Source organism: Haliaeetus albicilla, chromosome 14 (genome assembly GCF_947461875.1).
Source record: "Haliaeetus albicilla chromosome 14, bHalAlb1.1, whole genome shotgun sequence".
In the NCBI taxonomy this organism is placed as follows: Eukaryota; Metazoa; Chordata; class Aves; order Accipitriformes; family Accipitridae; genus Haliaeetus; species Haliaeetus albicilla.
In genome coordinates, this window is record NC_091496.1 from 11,527,792 (window position 1) to 11,548,808 (window position 21,017).

Below are 21,017 nucleotides of genomic sequence, written 5' to 3' on the forward strand. Positions count from 1 at the left end.
TCATTGTTCATGTGGGAACTAATCCGCAGTCGGTCAGAAAAAAAAAACGCAAACCAAATAAAGGTCAAGCATTGTTGTTTCTCTGGTGATCTGGAGAGAATACAATGCTAATCGTCAGCTTTTATTTTTTGAAACTATGTCTCACTATCCGATATGAACATTTACTGCCTTGTTTTGCAGCTAGTTTGCTAGGTTGAGTATACGTTTTGCCTGAGTAAAAACTGCAGTTTCTATGTTCAAGTCCCAAATTTATGTGAAGGTATCTAAATTACTGTTTCAATCTAATTTAAAATGCATGTATTTTAGTGCTAAATAAGACGCCAATCTGAGTTGACCATACTCCAAATTTTCACTGAATGCACGTACTGGTGCATAGATGTCTCATTCACTCAGCATAATGAAAAAGAGTATTTTAACAAGTTATGTCTCAAAATTATGTCTACAAAATATTACCTTTTATTACATTTGGGATCCCCCCACCTATTAGTACACATAGATTCTCATCCTAGGGCTTTGCAAGATGATTGACTGATGGAAGGGTATGAACCTGGCTCTGTCAGTAGTCTTTGATGCAGTCTATCATCATAACAAAGATGTTTATCAATCAACTCACTTTCTGCTTATCTGGTTTATATGCACATAAAGAAATATCATGCTTGCAGGTAGCTGAAAGAGGAGAGTAAGATCTGGTAGTCTGAATTCACTAGAATCACATGTAAAGATGGATCACAGGGTTTAATTTGCATGGGAAGCCACCAAAGGTCAAAGGCCAAGCTTGGCTTTGGTTTTTATAAGTTCTGGTTTTGAAAAAGATATTGGAAACTGGTTTTTGTCCTATGGCAAGAGTAACTCTATTGCCTGTTTGTTGAGCTAAGTCGTTCTAAAAAGAAGCGAGTCAATAGGAGACAGGTGGGAGCTGTGTCTTGAAGCATTTTGAGAAGTGACATTCATATGTTTATTTTTTCCTAGCGAGATTATGGTGGTCCCTTGGTTTGTGAACAAAACAGGCTGAAGATAGTAGTTGGTGTCATTGTTCCTGGCCGCGGATGTGCCATTCGAAATCGTCCCGGGATTTTTGTTCGGGTCTCATATTACTCCCGGTGGATACACAAGATTATGATGACCTACAGAAAACCCTGAAAAACTCAACAACTTCCATTCGAAGAAAGATTTTGGACAGCATGGAATTAATGTGTAATGTAAAGATCAACAATTTTTTAACTACTTGATAGTCAAGTTTGTTGGTCTCCTTTTAATATTTATGGGTGTTTTTGGTGTTTTTTGTCTATCAGTGTTGTTTTATAAATGTTGGAGTGACTTACAGTGTATGCAAGTATGGTGACATATCTCCTGAAGATACTTGAATGGGTAAACAATTTTGCAAAGATATTATTACTGGATGATAAATGATTTTGTAGAAATAGATCATATGACCTCTTTTATGCTGCTCTTCAGATTATCTTAGAAGGAGAAACAAATTACAGTTTTATTTAACACATCTGATTCTTTCTATGAGCCATATATTTCTCTACACATATGACAAAAGACCTACTGAGAGATATATGCATCTGTCAAGGACAGCATGTATGATCATATTTCTCTTCCCCCCTTATAAGAGGTCAAAGATGTCAATATTTCATTAAAAATTAATTTCTTTAGAAATTAATATTTTCATTATTGATGGACTTTGACAAGCCTGCCATAAACAGAGTTCTCACAGAAGTCAGTATCACTTCCTTTTACACAGTCCTTATAGACTCTAGTTCTACACTTGGTTCCTTCAGTGTGTAAGTGGTTCACTAACAGATATCTCAAAAACACTTTTGGATGAGAGAAGAGACATCGAAGTGGATTGGTTAGCAAACTATCAATCATTTGTTTGAAGTTAGTACCAGAAATAACTGTGAATTTACCGCGCTAAAGAGTATTTCATTCAGTTTGAAAAATGAGTCCTGATTAGCTACTGGCAGACTTTGGCTGTTAAAAGAAATTTCAATCAAATATGCCCAAATCTTTCTCAACAGACAAGTGTTAAATATTCAGTTGATTCTAGTTATTTCATGAAAGTAACTCTGTATTTACTGGCACCTGGCTGAGAGACTTAATACTGGGAAAAGTAAGTTATACATTAATAGTCTTTCAGAGACTTAAGATCTTTAATAAAACCTTACCTAGATTTGGTAAAAATTATTTTCTTTGTATAATTCCTTTCAGGGTAGTAAAGTTATTGCAGAGATTGATATGATCTTGTATGTAATATGGAAAACATCACCAGTAGTTTAGTAGCTTGTGTTTCCTGCCTGTATGTAGAACCACCATTTTCCTTTATGTTGACAAGGAAAGGGAACAAATAATCAGCATCTATGAAAAGCGCTTGTTCTCTTTTAGGCATTTAGTTGTACGGCTGGAAGTATTATACAAATATGTTGTTATAGGCGGCACCAATTACCCTGTAATTTCTGGAAAATTGGTACAACGTATATCCAATTGTTAGTTTTACTACTGTACATGTAATTGCAGAAGTAACTGCACTGTTACTTCACTTGTGACTATGTAATTGTAAATGTTTCCAGTAGCAAATTGTATGGTATGTGTATCATATCTAACTGCATAGCCGCTAAACTGACATCATGGTCTAGACATAAAAGGACATTTCATTACGAAGACGCAGGGTTGAATTCTGCCCTGACAGAAAGTAACCACTTCAGGGGAGCTGTCTTGGGAGGCAGCCCTCATCTTGACTCACCAAATTATTTTCTTCAGCAGTGCACTTTGACTTCAGTGGGACTCAAATATGCTTGCACCTCCTGGTGAACTGGGATGAGTTTCAGCCCATGCTTAAGTGGCTTGGCTCACTGAGATTTGTGTCAAGCACCCAGAAGATTCTACTGGCACATGGGAAGAAGTCTTTCAGCAAGCAGAGCTTCTGAAATTCCTCCTGATGTAAATAGTCTCTTTGGACAAGATGCGACTTCTCTGTACAGTGGATCTGAGGTTATGGATGCTACGCAGATAGTCTGTCTCAATCTATTCTGGCTGCCTCTGAAGGCTTTATGCTCCTTTTGGGCTCTCTTACTTACGAGGCCTAAAGAAGGCAGGATTTAGCCTGTTGTAGTTACAGTTAAGTATTGCCATGTATGTGAAGAGTGTATTCTTACTAAGTATATACTGACCATATCTTATTGACAGGATTAACTTTTTAAGAGAGACTTTTAAAAAACTCCAAGTGAGTTTTGTTTTCAGTCACAAGTAGAATGTGGATAAAATATATAATTCCATGTTCACTCTTTGTATTCTAAGAATTGTTATGTGCTCACTGTATTATATTTGCAGGCATTTTGTTATGTCTATCTAAAAAAATCAAATCCTAAAATATTTTAGTTAAAAGCTTCTGCTGTGCAGAAGACTGTGATTTTTATATATATATATACACATATATATATATATGATAAAAATACTGTTTTTTGTTAGACAATGTGTAAGGATTTTTACCTGTTTGTTCTGGGCAGCGCCTCAGTAAAATAAACTGTGCAGAGTTGATGCTCCAGAACTTAACATGTTTGTATGCACTTGCTTATCAGGTGCTCTTGCTCTCCCTATCTCAGTATGGAGGGCACACGAGACTCTGAAGAGCAAGGGAAGAGAAGAATAATGATACGTGGCAATGAATTTGTACTTCATTTATTCCTGTGAATATTTCTTGTTGGTACCAATGGTACCGTACCAGGCAACTGTTATAACTACAGGATTCTCTTAAGAAAGGACACTCTATAGATATTTTTTCACTGTTCTAATATTTTTCTCTCTGTAATAACAAGGCAATCTGATCTAGTGCCCATCTAAATTGCTGGAAAGCCTCTTACTAACTTCAGTGGGATCTGGACTTTACTTTGTAGATGTGATTTTATTCATATTAGAATTGAAGGGTACAGAACTTAAATTCTTATCTAAGGACATTCTTAAACTCCATTGAATTTCATCTTCATTCTCCTTGCTGTAACTAATCCTTGGTCTCTTAAAAGTGTAATAACTGGATATAAAATTTTGGAATTAAAACCTAAGAAGTGATTTTGTGCTACTGAAGTTAGTTTGACTTAATTACTGATTTTCTTTGGGCATTGGAACTGACTGATGCTTCTTCCTTTAATTAATGAAAACATTTTTTCCTTAAAAAAGCTTTTTCGCTATCTCTCTTTCTCTCATAAACCTCATGACCCTCAGAGAAACTGTAGCTCTCATTGGGAATGTACTGGTCTAGATTTTTGCTGCTACTGCTGAAATCTTCTTCTCTAGTTTAAGATTAAAATTCTCGGAGGCATTCTGCAAACCCTTGCTGCAGGTAATGCCAATGTACTTGACAGAGCTACTCACTTGAGTTAGAGCTTTTCAGATGAGGGTCCAAATATATCTCCGAGGGTCAAAATCTACTCAGGCAAAAATGTCCCTTGAAATCAGTGAATATGATTGCCAAAAGAGCAGGGGCTGAGAGTTGCTCAGTGCTTTTCCCTATGGCCATGCACTGAACTACATGCGTCCTTGTACACTGCAAAGCACACAGATTCTCAACTCCACGGCAACTACAACAGGAGGTGAGGCTTTATCGCCATCCTTCTGGAAGGCTGGTTTTAAACTAGTTGACCCCCCCTGGAACCTGTATGAAACCTATAGGATTTGTTTGTTTCCTTATCAATTATTTTCTTCCTCCCTCACGTGCACTGGTATATTATTGTTTTATGAATGTTGGGGCTGCTGGCAGGAACTAACATGGCTTTTCACCCTAAAATTTTACAGTGTTCCTTTTTAAACATACTCTTGGGCATTTATGTATGGTGTTTCCTTGCATGGGATCTAACTTCCACTAACTGTGGGATTCAGTGTATGATAAGAGTATTTTTTCATATTTAAGTGGGAAAAATAATGCTCCCATTAAATACAACTAGCTGAATGCCTAATGAAAAGGGAACACTGTGGTTATAACTTGTATTACAAATCTTCTGTAATTAACGACATCTTCATTAGTTAATAAAGTTGGTATTTTTGTAACCTTGTTTATTCTTATTATTCTTAATAAAGTATTTTATAAAAAACAACAACTTAATTAGCATTATATTTCTTATTTAAAGAAGAAAGTTTGGAACCCCATTGCTAGGCTTCCATTTCTAATTTCAGTGAGGGATTTTAGTGTGCAGAGTAAGGAGGGCTGGTACTTTAAAGATCTTCGTTTGTCCAATAGAAGGATTGTGCATAAAATGAAAGATACAGCCAAATCCATGCTGTGATCCTGCTGAGTCTCCCCAGGAGCTTCCTGATGGAATTCTGCACTAAGAATGGCTAAAGCATATTACGGAGAGAGTATATTTGCAGTGAAAAGGATGTGCTTAACCTAAACATGAATATTTACCAAGAGGTTTGTAGTTCCTTAGTTTCAGTATGAGAGGTTTGGAATTTTAAGCATTTCCTTTAATGTACTTTACACTTCAGGAAAAGGCTCCCCTCACTGTATTACTTAGTACTACTGATGGTACGAAAGATGGCGCGAAGGAGACCAATAACGCACAAACCTAGGTGCTACTGCTGCACTTAATATCAAAACCAGCCAACAGCAATAGCTAGCAAAAAAGGAAACAAGCAACACCGTTACTAGCCCCACCAGATTAGTGCCTCTCTCCTGCCGAGTACTGTCAAGTTCCTATAGCATCCTCGCATTCTGGTTCAGTAAGTTCAAATAAGGGACAGTAAGTTCATTACTTCTTTTTCATTATCCAGCTGAAATTTCAAAGTTCTAAGCATTTCTGGTTACACTGCAATTTTGATGATTTAAACACATATTTGTTAACAACTCCAGCTATATCAACAGTGAATCATTCTTCAAATAAATTCATGTGCAGAGTGTTTGAAGTCTGATTCTGAATTTTCCATGGTAAACATCACTTTCTTTTTGTTTGTAGTCCAAAAAGGGGATTTTTCTAATTGATTCATGAAATCAGTGGATTTTATCAGGAACTCTTGAAATCAATGGGAAGCTTGCCAATAACTTCAACCATGCAGGAATGCTTCCAATGTTATAAAAATCTAGAAATAGTCCATATGTGAAAACTATATCTTGCTATAGTTTTACATTCAAAGTGTTAAGGATGTTCAGGTGACCTGTCTACCTCCTGGAAGCCATGAGAATTAACTGCTCATACAAGAATTTGCATAACAAAGATCTATAAAGGGATATTGCCTTCATATTACATTCTGTTGTGGCTTTATCTTTTGTAGTTGCAAGAACACTATAATCTGCAGATGATAAATGATGAAAACCCACATCCATGCTCAGTACTTGCTTTCTGCTCTTTGTTATTTAACAAGCCTCATGTAAACAGAGCAGGCCATTTAGCACAGTTCAGTTGTGTATCTACTCTGCCTTCAAAAGCACCGATGTCTGGACAGATATGTTCCAATAAAAACCACGTGCAATAAATAGGAAAGAAAACAGCTGGGAGAAAAAAGGCAAACCATAAAAAGGTTAATACCAAAGTAAGCCCTAAAATGAACAGATAATTATGTTTTTTTTCTTGTTGTCTCAGTTTTTATAACATAGGATATACAGTGTGAAAGGCTGCAATAGAATAGTTTAATAGCCTTAGCTTTCGTAAAACTGTTTCACCTTGGTTCAGAACACTTGCGAAGGTGCAATGACTTCTCCATATGGTCACAGAAGATATAGTGTAAGTTGTGCTTCTGTGTCTGAGGACCTGATCCTACTTGCATTGAAATCACTGCCAAAACTCCATCTAGGTCTAATGGGTAGGAGCTAAATCCTCCTTCTGAACCCCTTGGACCTTTTCATGGGACTGTTTCAGATCCTGACTTAGTCAAGCACTCAGGGCAGACAGGTACTGAGTGGCAGAGGAGAAAAGCGCATATTTTACTTCAAACCCAGCCATCAGAGTTTCACTGCAGACTATCAACTTTGCTCAGTCAGAGCCTAATTGAATATAAGGATTGGTTGATTTTCTTACTATTCAAATATTTGTCACTAAAATAATAATACTTAAAAAACCATGAAAGATCCAGTTACTATTAATGTAGTTTTTATATGCATAATAATAAATTCCTTAGGGAATTCCTTAGGCAAAAACTCTCCACTACAGCAAAAAACTGTACCACCTCAGAGCCCAAGAGATGTTGGCGTTTGCTTGCCATATCTCAAGTTGTGTCTAAGCTAGTGTTGTCCTCAATTAGGTCGTTTGATAAATTCTACTAGGAGAAAAAATATACACAGGAGAGTGCATTTCATAGTAATTTATTAAAAATAAGGCAGGAAATACAGCATTAGATGCATTCATTAGATTAGATGAGGCTAGTGTAAAACACAAACCTGGATATAGTCCTTCTCTCCACTTGAGAGAGATTTTACCTTGAGTAATACGTGAGTTTATAGTATTTAATTCAGTTCAGATTATACTAACTGAAAATTTTCCAGATGGTTTTCTTTCCTTGAGGATTAATGTCAGCATGATACACAGACTGAGCAAATATGCATTTACATCAACATTGCTATTACAAACCATGTCAACAATAGTCTCATGTCTTGGGTGTAAATATGCCATCTGCTGTTCAGCCTTGTGTTCGACAGTACTGTAACTTCACATAGCACTTACAAAACTGCCATCACATAGTTTCTTCCCTCTTTTTTTTTTTTTTTTTTTTTTTTAAATTAAATGGAAGCTCAGAAAATTTGCTGTTCCCAGAAGTGTAAGTTGTGGAAGCTTTGCATTAAACATTCACTTGAGAGCCTCTGTTTTTCATTGCTGTGCATCCTCAGGAGACAGCTGAGTTCCAATTACTGCCTGATCCTATAATTCTTTGAAGTCTATGTTTCTGTTGGGAAATCCCCACATAGCCTTAATTTTTCCTGTTGAACACATTCAGAATATGTCTCTAAGAATACCTGTAGGAGTATTCACAGGAGAAGCTGAGAAGAAAGGACTTCCTACCAGGAGCACTTACCTCACTTTGCCTAATAACCAAGAATGACAAGGGGAAGCTTAGTGGTGACAGCCAGGAGTATGAATTTTTCACATCCTGGATTTGCACATTTGTGATGGTAACCTTCTGTAGTGTAAGCCTGAATTGCGAGAAAAAGTCTTATGTGCCTCACCCTCTTTGCCCATGCTCCAGACTAGCTGGATCCAAACCAACCCAATCAGTTCTGCAGTGACTGTGTTTACGTATGTCTTTGTGTGTGTGCATATTCATGTGTACACATGTATCTGTTCTTCCTAAAGCAATGTAGAAGCTCTGGCATTGGTGTTTACTGTCCTGGAAGCAGACAAGTAGACCTGATTAGTGTTCAGCCAGCTGTCTGCTGGTTTGGACTCATCAGTATAACTATGATCTACATGCGAAGGCCCGACTCATCAGTATAACTATAATCTACATGTGAAGGCCCCAAAACTTAGGAATTAAAAAGCTCAGCCTTGGCTCTTAAGATGCTTAACCCTCCAGGGAATCAGCACTAACCTTTTGCATCTACACTGCTAATTGAAATGGTGCATGCGCCTTTGGAGACCCTTATGGATGCTTTTTTTCCTTTTATTCCACTTTAACTTTGTTAGGTATCACCAGAAGCTGGCCTTAATGTTAAGACTGTCTTAAAAGCAAATATTTGTCCTGTATAAACCTGCTTCCTTACTGGAGCTCCTTCTGGACTGTTATCTTAGTTAATTTGGTTAGCAGTCTCTTCTAAAGTTCTGGATGGGTTTTCCAGGCTGAATTCTCACTTTATGTTAGCAGAGAGGCCTGGCTGTATTTGTAAGCTTGGTGTTCTTTAATCCCCTCCGATGCCACTTAGTGTTAACAACTTTTTAGTTCATATAACTCCCTAACACTAATCCCTGAGCATTAATTCCTTTAACTTTCTACTGAGGTTTTTTATTTAGCCATACCTTCCTGCCTGGTTTATACACATGCTTGGTAAAAAAAAAAAGGGGGGGGGGGGAAGGCTTTTCAGTTTTCTTCACCTGGCCTTTGCGTTAATGCTGCTAAATTTTCTTATCGGTACTTTTTCCCATTGTGACACGCAGATCTTACCAACTCAGTCTGCAGGAACATGTCAGTTTTATTGGTATGTTTGACAGAGACCAGGCTGGTTTCCAACTGAAATACATTTGTTTTCCCTCCAGTGTGCCTGCTTAGCTCCCCAGGCTCCCGCTCTGTGCGAGTTCCTCCAAAGAGGTATTTCCCTGCCTATTTGGGTATGGATTGTGCATTCCCTTTCAAAACTGGCGGCAGAGTTTCCTATCTTTCCCACTCCACGCTGGGGAGGATGGACTTTTCTTCCCATTTCCCTGACAAATTCTTCAGGAGCTTAAAATACTCCTTACCTTTACAGCAATTTCTAACTAAATGTAGGAAGGAATCTGTGAAGCTGATGGGAGCTTGGGCAGCCAAAACTTACACAAGACACCTCATTTGAACATGAAACAAAAGTTTTGGATATGCTTCCCTTTTAATTATTTAAATATAGTCTTGGCATTCCCATATTCTTCTGAATGGTTATTATTTCAGACGCTTAGGGAGAGTTTGTGACTTCCTTGCTCGGATTGGACATGGTGAGGCAGTGATGTTTGCACAGGCTGCAGCACAGTGTGATCCAAGGGACTCCTCAATGCTGCTGACAGACAAGGACTCCAATTCTTTTTCTTCTCTACTGGGTTTTCTTGCTTATTTTCTTCTTTGTCTTGTTTGTTTGTTTGGTACTTTATTATTCTATTTTAATGCTGACAGGAAGAAAATAAACAGGGAAGAGTAGGGCTGGTGCAAGTGATGTGTTTGAACTGTCCGCTGGGTAAGATTTATGGTCTGCTAAGGACAGCTTTTTGGAATGTTCTTCTCTTCACTCCTCTCTTGGCAGTTTTCTTGGCCTCCTTAGCTGTCTGAAGACGCTTCACTTTCTCTATTTGGAAAGTGCTTTCCTCATTATCTTCTCTGTAAGGGTGGAAGTGATGAAGTCACTTTTTGTCTCTCTTCCCCCCCAACCCCCCCACCGCACACTGCTATCTACGTCCCTCAGCGCAGATTCAGCAACAGTACTGAGCATTTCACTGCAGGACATTTTCCTTCTGCAAAATACAGAGCAAAGGGCTACTTGGGCATACACATGTCAAAGAACAAAGTATAGCAAAAGCACTGAGTGGAGTGGCATTTCTACATTTGCCTTACTCTCTCCAAAGACCTCGCCTGTAAAGACAGAGCTCTGTGGTGTGTGAGACAGCAGAAAGAGAAAACTCACTCTGGAAAAGAGAAGAGTTGTCAGAAAAGACTGTTGCTTATACAGTAAGCTTCTGATTGCTCTTCAAGATGGGCTACTGCCTGCACATGAGTACTGAATGGATGCCTGGCTTGAAAAAGAGAAGTTCTGTAGAGACGAATGAAAAGGTTTAGGGCTACCCTCAGGGAATTTTAGGGGTGAGAAAGCAGAGGAATAATTTTAGGTCCCAGCCCATAGGAGTGACCACTGAGGAACTTAGGAACCACACAGCTTCTGACCACAGCTCATAGTCTCTGTTGTTGTCAGGTCTTTTTCTTTGGAAGATCGACCAAAGAGAAGAAATTCAACTTTGAGGGAGAAAATTCAGCAAGCTCTGCTGAAAACATTCATCAGCGTGTGACTGACTTCCCTGAAATCAGCCCTTTGCACATGGAGCTGGTTTGGTTTGGTTTGTTTTTTCTGCCTGCTATGGGCAGATTGAAGAAGTGGCCTGAACCAGTTTATGTCTGTATCTGAATTTAGTCAGTCTTTTGACTCCAGCTTAGAAGATGAAGATCAAGGGAAGAGAAGTTTTTTTAAAAAATGTTCTCTTTCAGGCCACATCCTTCCTATCGTTTTCCCAATTTCACACATTCATTAAAAGGGGAAATGTACTGCATACAGAAAACAAACCAAGCTCTCCAAGTGAGAACATATAGCAATTTCATTCAGAAACGCTCCTTTTAAGGCACAGAGTCTGTAAAAACCACACCAAGAGAATACTGTACTCTGCGGTCATTTGTTAGTAAAGCTGACAGGAAATCAAAACTGAAAGGATTCTTCTGTAACTGCCAACTTGCTGTAATGGAAGCCAGGGGAAATATATTTATCTGTTTACTTGACTAAGAAGAAAGAAACCAAAACATATTTTCCTCCACTAGTAGGGGAGATTAGACTGTTACTAGTCACTTGTGTGCTAGACTTCCCTCCAGGCCTTTCCTAATGTTTTGTCTTACATTCAAAACAAATAAAATATCAGCTTTTAGGAAAAGAAAATATTTCATAGAGTATAGAAAGTAAAAAGATCTTTAAGTACCTAACATTTCACCTTTACAGCCTTAAGGATATTGCCCAGTACTTCACTTTATTGAGAACTATCTTTTTGTAGATTATTTTTGCACAATAGACATCGCATGCATGTTATCTGGCACAAAACTGCAGCTGCAAAGATGGACAGCCCATTTAGAGGTATGACTCACTAGGCTTGGTTTTCCCTCCAAAATTAATTTTTATTCTATTGACATAAATAACATGAACTAGAATGGATCTGATTTCAGGAGTTTCTGTCACCTTAGGACTTATTTAAATAGATGCTAGGTCAGTTGAATCACATAGGACAGAAGATACTACCGATGTGATACTGAATGTGATCGCTGTAGTTAGGATCTCTGTAAGAAACATTTACATGATGATGTGAAGAATAAAACCAATCTGAAATATTCCAAGGTCAGGCTCAGCAGTGGATTTTGTCTTTGCTGCACTGCTCTGATGATACAGAGCTGCCATAAATTTCTTCAACTGCTGTATTTACAGCAGTTTTGCAGTGCCGTGTAGCACTCAAAACCAGCTGGCAAATCTCGTCAAAGATATTTCATTTGATTAATTCTTCTGTCTGGGGAGATGCAGTGCAGTCTGTCAAACCATGAAAATAAAAAAAATAAAATGTATTTCCTAGAGACTGCTAGCTGGGCAAAGCTTTTGTAGATGGAAGAGGGCAAGAATCAAAAGTGGATATTTTTCCTAACAGGATATCTTTGGTGTGAATCTTAACATAACTGTTTTTAGGGAAGTTGCATGAAAGAAAGCAGTCAGTTTATAGTGTGCAAGATAGCTGAACCACATAACTAACACATTAGGTTTTGGCCAATTTAAAAATTCCACAGCAAGAACCATCATATTTGTAGCAAGAGATGAATCTGTACATGTTATCATTATGCTGTGGTTTTTTATGCTTTTCAAATTCTGTCATGATTTTCAAAGTGCTGAGAAAGAATCTCATGCATAGACTTTCTGACATTATTCCTAAATATTGAATGTACCTATAGAAATTCACCCAGAATAGGTAGACCGCCACTTCTGACATATTTAGCACTATAATACGAACATAAAATGATTATGCTGTAACAAACCACTTAGGTCCTCATTTGGGACCATAATTAAACATATGTTTGACTTCAAGCATAAACTTAAGTCCCATTGACAAGTGTCTTCCTTTGAAGATACAAATAATCCAGTGAATTTATAAAGCATTGTGACTTTAGCTGAATGTGGGTAAGGATTCTATTGGAGATGGGAATTGTTTATACAGTACCGAGGCCAGGAACACCATAAACATAAAAAAGACTTCCAAAACTGACATTAAAAATGTTAATGGCTCCTTTTCATTCCTCTTCGCTTTATAAAATAACAGTTTAAAATGACATTCAAAGGCTCAACAACTGCAACTATATGGAAGAGGACACATTTGAATTTACTTCTGCTTTAACCACAGTTTGTGTAACTCCTGTGAAAATAGATGTGGTGTCATGGTTTAGTCTTCAGAGTCTTATTAGATGCCTTATTATATGTCTTTGTGTAGTTGAAAGGTAAGGCAGAGAACATTTTAATATCATTGCACTTTAATAGTATTCACTCCAGTTACTTCAGAGTCTGTGGGGAGCACCTATAACTGGCCAGTGCTCTAGAGCTGAATTTAGAGTGTATATCTCTGCATCATCTATATTACTTGTCTAGACACATCTCTTAGGATTCAGAATTACAAATGACAGATTGTATACGAGGCCTGACATTTATTGGATAGAATATAGAGATATATTTATAACATGATGATAACTGTATCTGATACATGCTTCATCTAAGATCAGAATGAAGCCCAAAACATTCACATGTGGCAGGGTCAAAACCCCTTTATGATTACATTATAGAATAATGATTACATTATAGAATAAAAGTATATGTGTATATGTGCAAAAGTCCCAGATCTTGGCTTTCCAAACTTTTTTTCTATAAATTAAACTCTCATCCATCCTCAGAGGGAATTCTGAAGATTAAAAAGCCTTGAAAAATATTCTTGAAAAGTGTACTACAAATACCTAAGTAAGTCACATGAATTATTTGATCAAGCCAATTGAATTATAATCAAGAAATTAAGCTAAATCGTTTAGTGAAGCTCAATTCTATAGCTCTACAAACAAGGCAATGGCTTTGAGATTAGCATGGAAGATTTGTGGATTAAAAATGAATGTTGATGGGAAGTGAGGATTCACGTGGAAGAACTTGAAGACACCTCCTCCCTAGAGAAAGAGTTCTTAAGTAGTCCTTGCAATCAATGTATGTATCAATTCTTTATTATCATTAAGCTTTTTTTTTTTTAATGACAATACAGATCATGGAACTAGAATTTATTGGAGTTGTATTCAGTTCTTGTCTCTGCCTCTGTCTTGTCATGAGTTACTTTATCTTTGACTGTCTGTTGTCCTCCATATCTTTCCCCCATTCTGTAATTTAACTCTTCAAGTTTCCTTTTTTCCTACTAAAAATCATTGATTTCTAATGGACAGGCTTTGTTTGAAAATGGAAATCAAAGACTGCTCATAAGAAAATGTGGAAAAAAAATTGCTTATAGCTTCCTAAACAGAAGGTTTCATTTTAGAAATGCTCCCCTTTTAACAAATATCTTTAATCTTAATTCAGCCATAATTTCACCTAATTCTAATAAAAACACTTCCTTTTTTGGGTTTGAGTGTTGAGTTTAATGACACAACTTTATTCCAACTCTATTATGTTCAGTGCTTCAAATTGCTCTACAAAATGCTACTGCTTTCTTCTGAATCCTCATGATAACATAGAAAGGTAATAAGCAGATGTTGCCTTCATTTTACAAAAGAATACATAGGTGAATCTGTGCTTCTAAGATTTGCAAGTTTTTAGTTATTTCTAGCTACTTACAGCAACAGTTTTGAATAGAACATGAAAAACATGAGAAAACTGGTACAGTTTTTGAAGAAGACAGATGAGAACCTGAAGACCCCTAAATCCTTTTCATGTGTAAAAAACCAATAAACTCTGCATTTGTGTTTGTTTGTCTATATTTCCTGAAGAAAATTTCACAAATTTGGGAATTATTGACTAGTTGTGATTTTATTTTGCATTTAACTGTAATGAACTGTATACCATATCGCAGTTGCTGATATAAATATATGAAGAAAAAAAACAACAACCAAACAAACCTACCTTTCCTCTAGCTCAGTGATTATCAGACATGAAGGTAATAATTTTAAGCATCTTTAAAAGAAAAGGAAATGTACTATCACTGCTTTTTTTTTTTTCCTTTCTCTTTGAAAGTTATTACAACTCCACCTATTCAATCTTAATGTTAAAAAATATGATAGATATTTCAGGATCCTGCAGGATTTTCATTTCACATCAGGCTACTTTTACACAATGATTTTCAGAATAATTTTCATATTGTTGAATTAACTAAACAAAATAGTTGCTGCATCCACCCCAATATGAGATGCACACATTTTGTACAGCAGCTATGTAGAAAAGTTTAGTACATGAAGTAATATATCCAAGTTGAATTGAAAGCGTAAGGGAAATTCTAAAGAGGTAGAATGCAACTAACATTGAAAGTTGGCAAAGACTTTACACAGTTTAACACAAGCTGTTCCTCTCTAATATCATAGTGACAGTTTCATATAAATGACATTTCGTGAGTAATAAAATGACAAATACATCATTAAAATCAGAGACAGATTGCTAAATGGATTAGACTGCAAGTATCTTGGTTTTTTCTTTCTTCTTCCACATGCATATTTCATCTTTCTGAAAAATTACATGCCAATGTTGTTCATATTGCCAGATCTTAAAATGAGTTTTAAAATTCATTCAGTTCTACCATGCAACAGCTCTTTGAGGGGAGGAAATTCAGCACTGAATTTTTTTAGTATCCTTGAACAAACCACCCCAAACTCTGTTCTGCAAGCTCTTAGATGTATGAAGTGCCAGGCACATGTAGGGCCTTGTACATGTATAAAGTAATTGCAGAAAAATAAAAGGGTCTTTCTTTTTAGATGAGCTTTCAAAAAAAATCTTCTTTAAGGCTCAGGTTAGAGCATCAAAGGCTGTTATAAATCTTGGTCTCAGAGTATGTAAACAACTAATACATTTGGGGGTTTAGAAAAGGAACCAGTCAAACTACATTCACGCAGACAAATAGTATACAAGTATACAAGAAAGAAAACAGCATAAAATAGGCTTTTGTCATAAAAGAGGCTAAGAGACTGGCAAAACATATTTAAAAAAAACGTAATCACATAGCTATCTAGAAGGACTTCTAAAGAAATTATACATAAAGTACACAAAGTTTTATAACAGGCTGTCAGAATTCTGTAGTATAAAAATACAATTTCCTTTTGGTTTTTGGGCTCATTAAGATTATTCACTGTAAGAAAAAATATTCATTATCGAATAATTTATGAGTAGTTTCCTTATTATCCTATTTAAATCCTCCAGGAGTCTACTGATTTTAGGGTATATTTTCATACATGATTGGACTGCAGACTTGAGTGACTTATCAGTTGTGGCTATAGTATGCCTATAGTCTGTGCAATTACAATAAACAAGATGTTGTTCTGTTAACAGAGGAAATAAGGAAGTTTGATTTCCTATAGATGTGTTTCCCTTAAATATCTTGCTATGCAGTAACAGCAAACCTGCCTCACCGAAAAATAGGCAGCGATAATGAAAGTGGTCCAGGGCTCCGTGTGTGCTGAAACATAATTGTTTTGTAGACACTTACCCTTCCTTTAAAGTGAATGTCATCAGAGGATTGAGAAGTTGTTACAGAAGTATGGACCAGCAGATACCTGAACAGTGGGAGGGTTGACCACGAGGCAGCAATGCACCATCCCAGCAAAGGAGGCCAACAGCCTCCTGTGCTGCAGGGCCACAAACCTGAATAAGGTCTTGGAGCATCTGATGTATGAGGAGAAGCTGAGGGAGCTGCGACTCTTCAGCCTGGGCAAGATAGGAGTCAGGGGGTATCTTATCAGTGAGTATAAATACCTCATGGGAGGGTATAAAGAAGATGGAAGCAGACTCTTTTCAGTGGTATCCAGTGACAGGACAAGAGGCAATAGGCACAAACTGAAATACAGGAAATTACATTTGAAGATAAGAAAAAAAACCACACCACAGTTTTACTGTGAGGATGTTTGAACACTGGAACAAGTTGCCCAGAGATGTTGTGGAGTCTCCATCCCTGGATATATTCAAAAGTTACCTGGACAGGGTCCTGGGCAACCAGCTGTATGTGACGCTGCTTTGAGAGGGGGAACTGGACAAGATGACTTCCAATGGTCCCTTCCAACCTCAACCATTCTGTGATTCTGTGATCTGTTTCCTTAGGAAACCCGTCTCAACACATAAATATAAAATCTTCAAAATATCTGTGCAGCTGGTTCTTGTTCATTCATTCTCATGGAACAAGTAATTTTGCTTACTGGAGGCTACTCGCGTATCCTGCAAACCCCACCATTCGTAGAATATACAGAGACAGCATTTAAACAGAAAAAAATTGTCAGAAACCTCTAGATTTGTTAGAAGTGCCCTACGTTTATCTGTCAGTGATATGGTAACCAAAATCCTCTTTTATAATAACACTAAAATATCTTTTATTAGGGAAACTAATGGGCATCTTATGAGGCAACCTTCCTTACAGTGTTCCAGTGGAAACAAGCAGGGACTCATTTTAGAATTATTGAGAACAAGAGAAAGGAACTACACTTTTTTTTTTTTTTAACTCATTCTCTGGCAAAGCCTTACTTTAGACTGTGGAATTTTTATATTCTGATGATAATGGCAGCCTGTAGGAGTAAACTTATCTCACTTTGAAGCTGTTTCTATCTTTGATGAATTTGCAAGCTATTAAAAAGGAAGTGAAGATTCCATCAAATTGACGATAAGGAAATATGTACATGTTATACAAACCAGTGCTATTTAGTTGCTCGGTAGATTCCACTTTTTGTTAACGGACTGTGGAAATGAACAACTGCCATACTTGGCCAAGGCATAGTGTTTGTAATCATTTTCAGGATTGCATAGGTCTTGGATCTAGCTGTACAAAACTGTCTTTTGCCAAGGCACAAGTGAGAGAAACTGCACTGAAAAAAGTTACAGGGCCTGACCATGGAAGATACTGGATGACTCTGGTGAAGGACTAAGGGACTCTTGGCTTCAGCTAAAATAAAGAACTATGCAAGATAAGGACCTCACTCTGTAAAATAATCTTCTGATTAGGCATGTGCTATTTTCTCCTCTTCTGGAATGAGTGTGTGCACATTAACATGTGTAAATGTCAGACTAGTGATCTGCTGTATTGAGCAGTCTCAGTATAAATCTGTCTAATGCATGCCTTGTCTTAGTAAAGGTACAGATGCTTTCTGTGGTCCTATAAAAATGTGCATTTTAATGATGAATGGGGGAGTTTATAGTTCCAATTACTCTTGTCTCCTTTGAAGCAGGAAAACTGGCAACCGCTTATCTAGACTTTAGCAGGTTGAGATAAACCTTGATAGCAAAAAGTATCTGGATTGTTAGAGCTTTTAGCTACAGTAAACTACTTAAACTAAAAGCAGCTGTTAGTCAAAAAAGAACAATACCCATTGATGTGTAAGATGTTCTGTAGTGGCTGGGTTACTATTTAATGAGTTTTTTCTACATATAAGACTATTGTAAAAAATCTAAGTTACGCACACAAGTGCTCACATGCACAAACATGAGCATGCAGTGATATAGCACACACAGTGTTTGAAGAAATCTTTTTTGGCTAACACACAGTAGTTATTTGGAAGAAATGATCCATGGAGATCACTATGTTCAGAAAACTATAGTTTAGTTCCAACAATATAGCAGTGAGATTACACTCATTGTTATGAAAATGTTATTGTCGCTACAGATCTATTATTCCCATGTGATGTCTGGAACAGTAAAATTATCCTCATTGAGAAGTAGTATTCTGTCTGCTTCTTTTTTGTCCTTAAATATATTAAAAATACAAGGACAGTGTAGACTTCTATCATGTCTTCTGAATCATTACCGATGTTGTATTATATAAGACAATGATTCTGACTCCCCCTGGGTTTCATACTATGTTTCCATTAAGTTTCTATAAAGTTTTCTGGTGTAAATTTAAGTCTGTCTTTTAGTTAATATGGCAAATAGGGGAAGATACTAATTCAATTTGTAGTATATCTTCAGTGTGCTCACTTTGTTTATAAAACACTGTTCAGTAGTTTTAAAATTCTGTGTGGACCTGCTTGGTCAAGGATGAAGCCTCCTGTATTTATGAAATATCTCCCCCAGGTCTCTGAAAATGTCTATATCATGCACACTGTCTCTCTAGTTTCCCAAACCAGTCTCCTGGAAATACGAATAACCAAATCTACAAGACCAAAGGTTTAGCTGACAAACAGTGGCAACAGTCCACATGATTTCCAAGGGCTAAAAATTTACACCAGTTAAAATCCTCCCATCTGACTGCAAGACTCTCAGTTCTGCTTGATTTTCCTGTGGTTTCTGTGCAAAACCAACTTCTGTACTGAAATCTCAATCAACTTTGCTTGGACTGCAGCACATTTTCCCTTGAAAATCAGTTTGGACACATGAAACTCAGCCCCTGTTCAGGCTGTATTTCCTATAGCCTACCCTGATACTTGACGTTGCAATGACAAGGTAATGTCAGTAGTCTTTTCTGGGATTTCTGTATTAGTTCACTATTGGATGCAAGACAGGAGTGGGGATCTAGTGGGAAAGATTAGGCTGGCAAAGGAGCGGGTTGGGGTTATAAAGTAATCTCCCTGCAATTTATCCACACACATCTGCCAAAGGGTCACCATAACTACGCAGTAGTGAAGCAGCACATTTTTCCTTCTGATTCATATCTGTGAAGGCATCAATGCTGAGATGAAGTTTGAATCTCTGCATTAAACTCTGAAATTGAATCCTAAAGAAATAATTTCTTCTAACAGAAAGAGAGGAATTTGCAGCCCACTGAAAGCTGAGGCTTAGCCTTACCCTTTTCCTCATATTTTAGCATAAAATCAGACTTGCCTAGTTGGTTGCCAGACAAATTTTCCTATTTTCATATGCATATTCTTATTCTTGCCATGGCTTATGCTGGGACTTGGCAGGTTGATCCACAGTTGTGAACCTCCCTTCCAGACAAGGACCTTGAGCCTCATGTGAACCAAAGACTTGAGTTGGTTCTTTCAGGATTTCCTGTTTAATGCTATAATATGGTGGTGTCTAGTCTATTCAGTTTAGACACTGGTTCATTTCCAGTTTGAAGTGCCTGGCCCCAGAGACGGGAAGAAAGAATGTTTGAGCTTCTCTAATGTAGCTTCCTGCATCCCTTGAACAGTTTTGAATAGAAATAAGTGTTTCTGAGGTCTGCAGATGGAGTTTCAGGCTGCTAAAATCAAATGTCTGCTCTGTGGCCTCTGTATATGCAACTTAGGTACCACCAAAGAATAATCCAATCTAAGGTACTTGTCTATCATTTTCCATTGAGAATGCAGTGAAATAACAGGAAACGTTAGTCTCCTCCATTCACTTGGGATGCACCCTACAAATTTTCTCTGTGCAGAAGTGAAAATCTCCAAATCTGCAAAAGCAATTAGACTTCATACCTGCAGGACTCTAGGCTCTGCTCAGGATATAATCCAATAGCCCAGCAGAGTGTTTCCCTCCCTGAGGCCATGGTCTGTTGACCTGAATCACTATGCAGGCACTGACCTGGATGAGTCAATGAGCATATGAAAGTTACCTAAACTACACGCAGGTATCCGTCTACTATCGAAGTTGGCTTCAATTATGACAATATAAAACTTTCAGGGTTTCTCCAGAACATTTAGACAGATTTCTAGTGTGGTTGCCCTTAAACTGGATTGCAGCAGAGCTTTAGCTGGCATTTAAAAGACTGCCATCCCATCAGAAGTACTTGTGATCAACCTGAGGTGAACTTTAAGGCTGTGAAGGGAAGAAGTTCACAAATACAAGATTAGGCTGTCCTGGAAAATAGAGCTTCTGGTTTGGATGTGGTATGCTCTAGAGATCTAAGTCCCAACTGGTACTGGATTTATGGCATAAGGATTTCATCTGCTTTTGTTTGTCCTGTATTTCCAGTACTAGATAGCATTATGGTGTTTATGTGGGAGGCGGAACAGAACTGCTTCTTCTATCCTTCCTCATCAGAAACTTGCTGTTGGCTGAAACATCAGTTCTTGTTAGTTAGGTGAGAATTATGAGTACAGGTGCATATCGAAACATATTATTGCACAAAATCGAGCTTTCTGGATTTTATACTTTCCATAACTCAACCAAATTATTTATTCCACCCTGTGCCACAGTTTTCCATTTGCCAATGAAGTAAAACATCCTTACATATCAAGATTGTTGAGAGAGTGAAACACAATTTTAAAAATATGGGTAAAAAGTGTAAGTAGTAGAAAAAAAGAGAAAAGACAGACAAACTTGTTACTTTTAACATAAATATGAATTAAAATTCTGTATTATAAAACTTTATTTTCAGTGTTTGTATTACTGATAACGCCAGATATTCTGATCCTGCCAGAGCCAATCAGATTTGATGAGAACATTAACTTGGTTTGGAGCCAGGAAATAGGTGTAAACATCAGACCTCATTAGATTTTCC

General features: G+C 37.3%; 1 protein-coding gene across 4 annotated transcripts in view; it reads left to right on the forward strand.

Annotated features, from left to right (window-relative positions):
- The window catches only part of HGF (hepatocyte growth factor), a 61,000-nt gene extending 55,957 nt beyond the window's left edge, over positions 1-5,043 (forward strand). For all 4 annotated transcript variants that reach the window (XM_069801714.1, XM_069801713.1, XM_069801711.1 and 1 more), the window contains one exon: positions 970-5,043. In XM_069801714.1, coding sequence (XP_069657815.1) covers positions 970-1,140 — 171 coding nt within the window. In that variant the 3' untranslated portion in view covers positions 1,141-5,043. The remainder of the gene's footprint in view (positions 1-969) is intronic.
- The last annotated feature ends 15,974 nt before the right edge of the window (positions 5,044-21,017 follow it).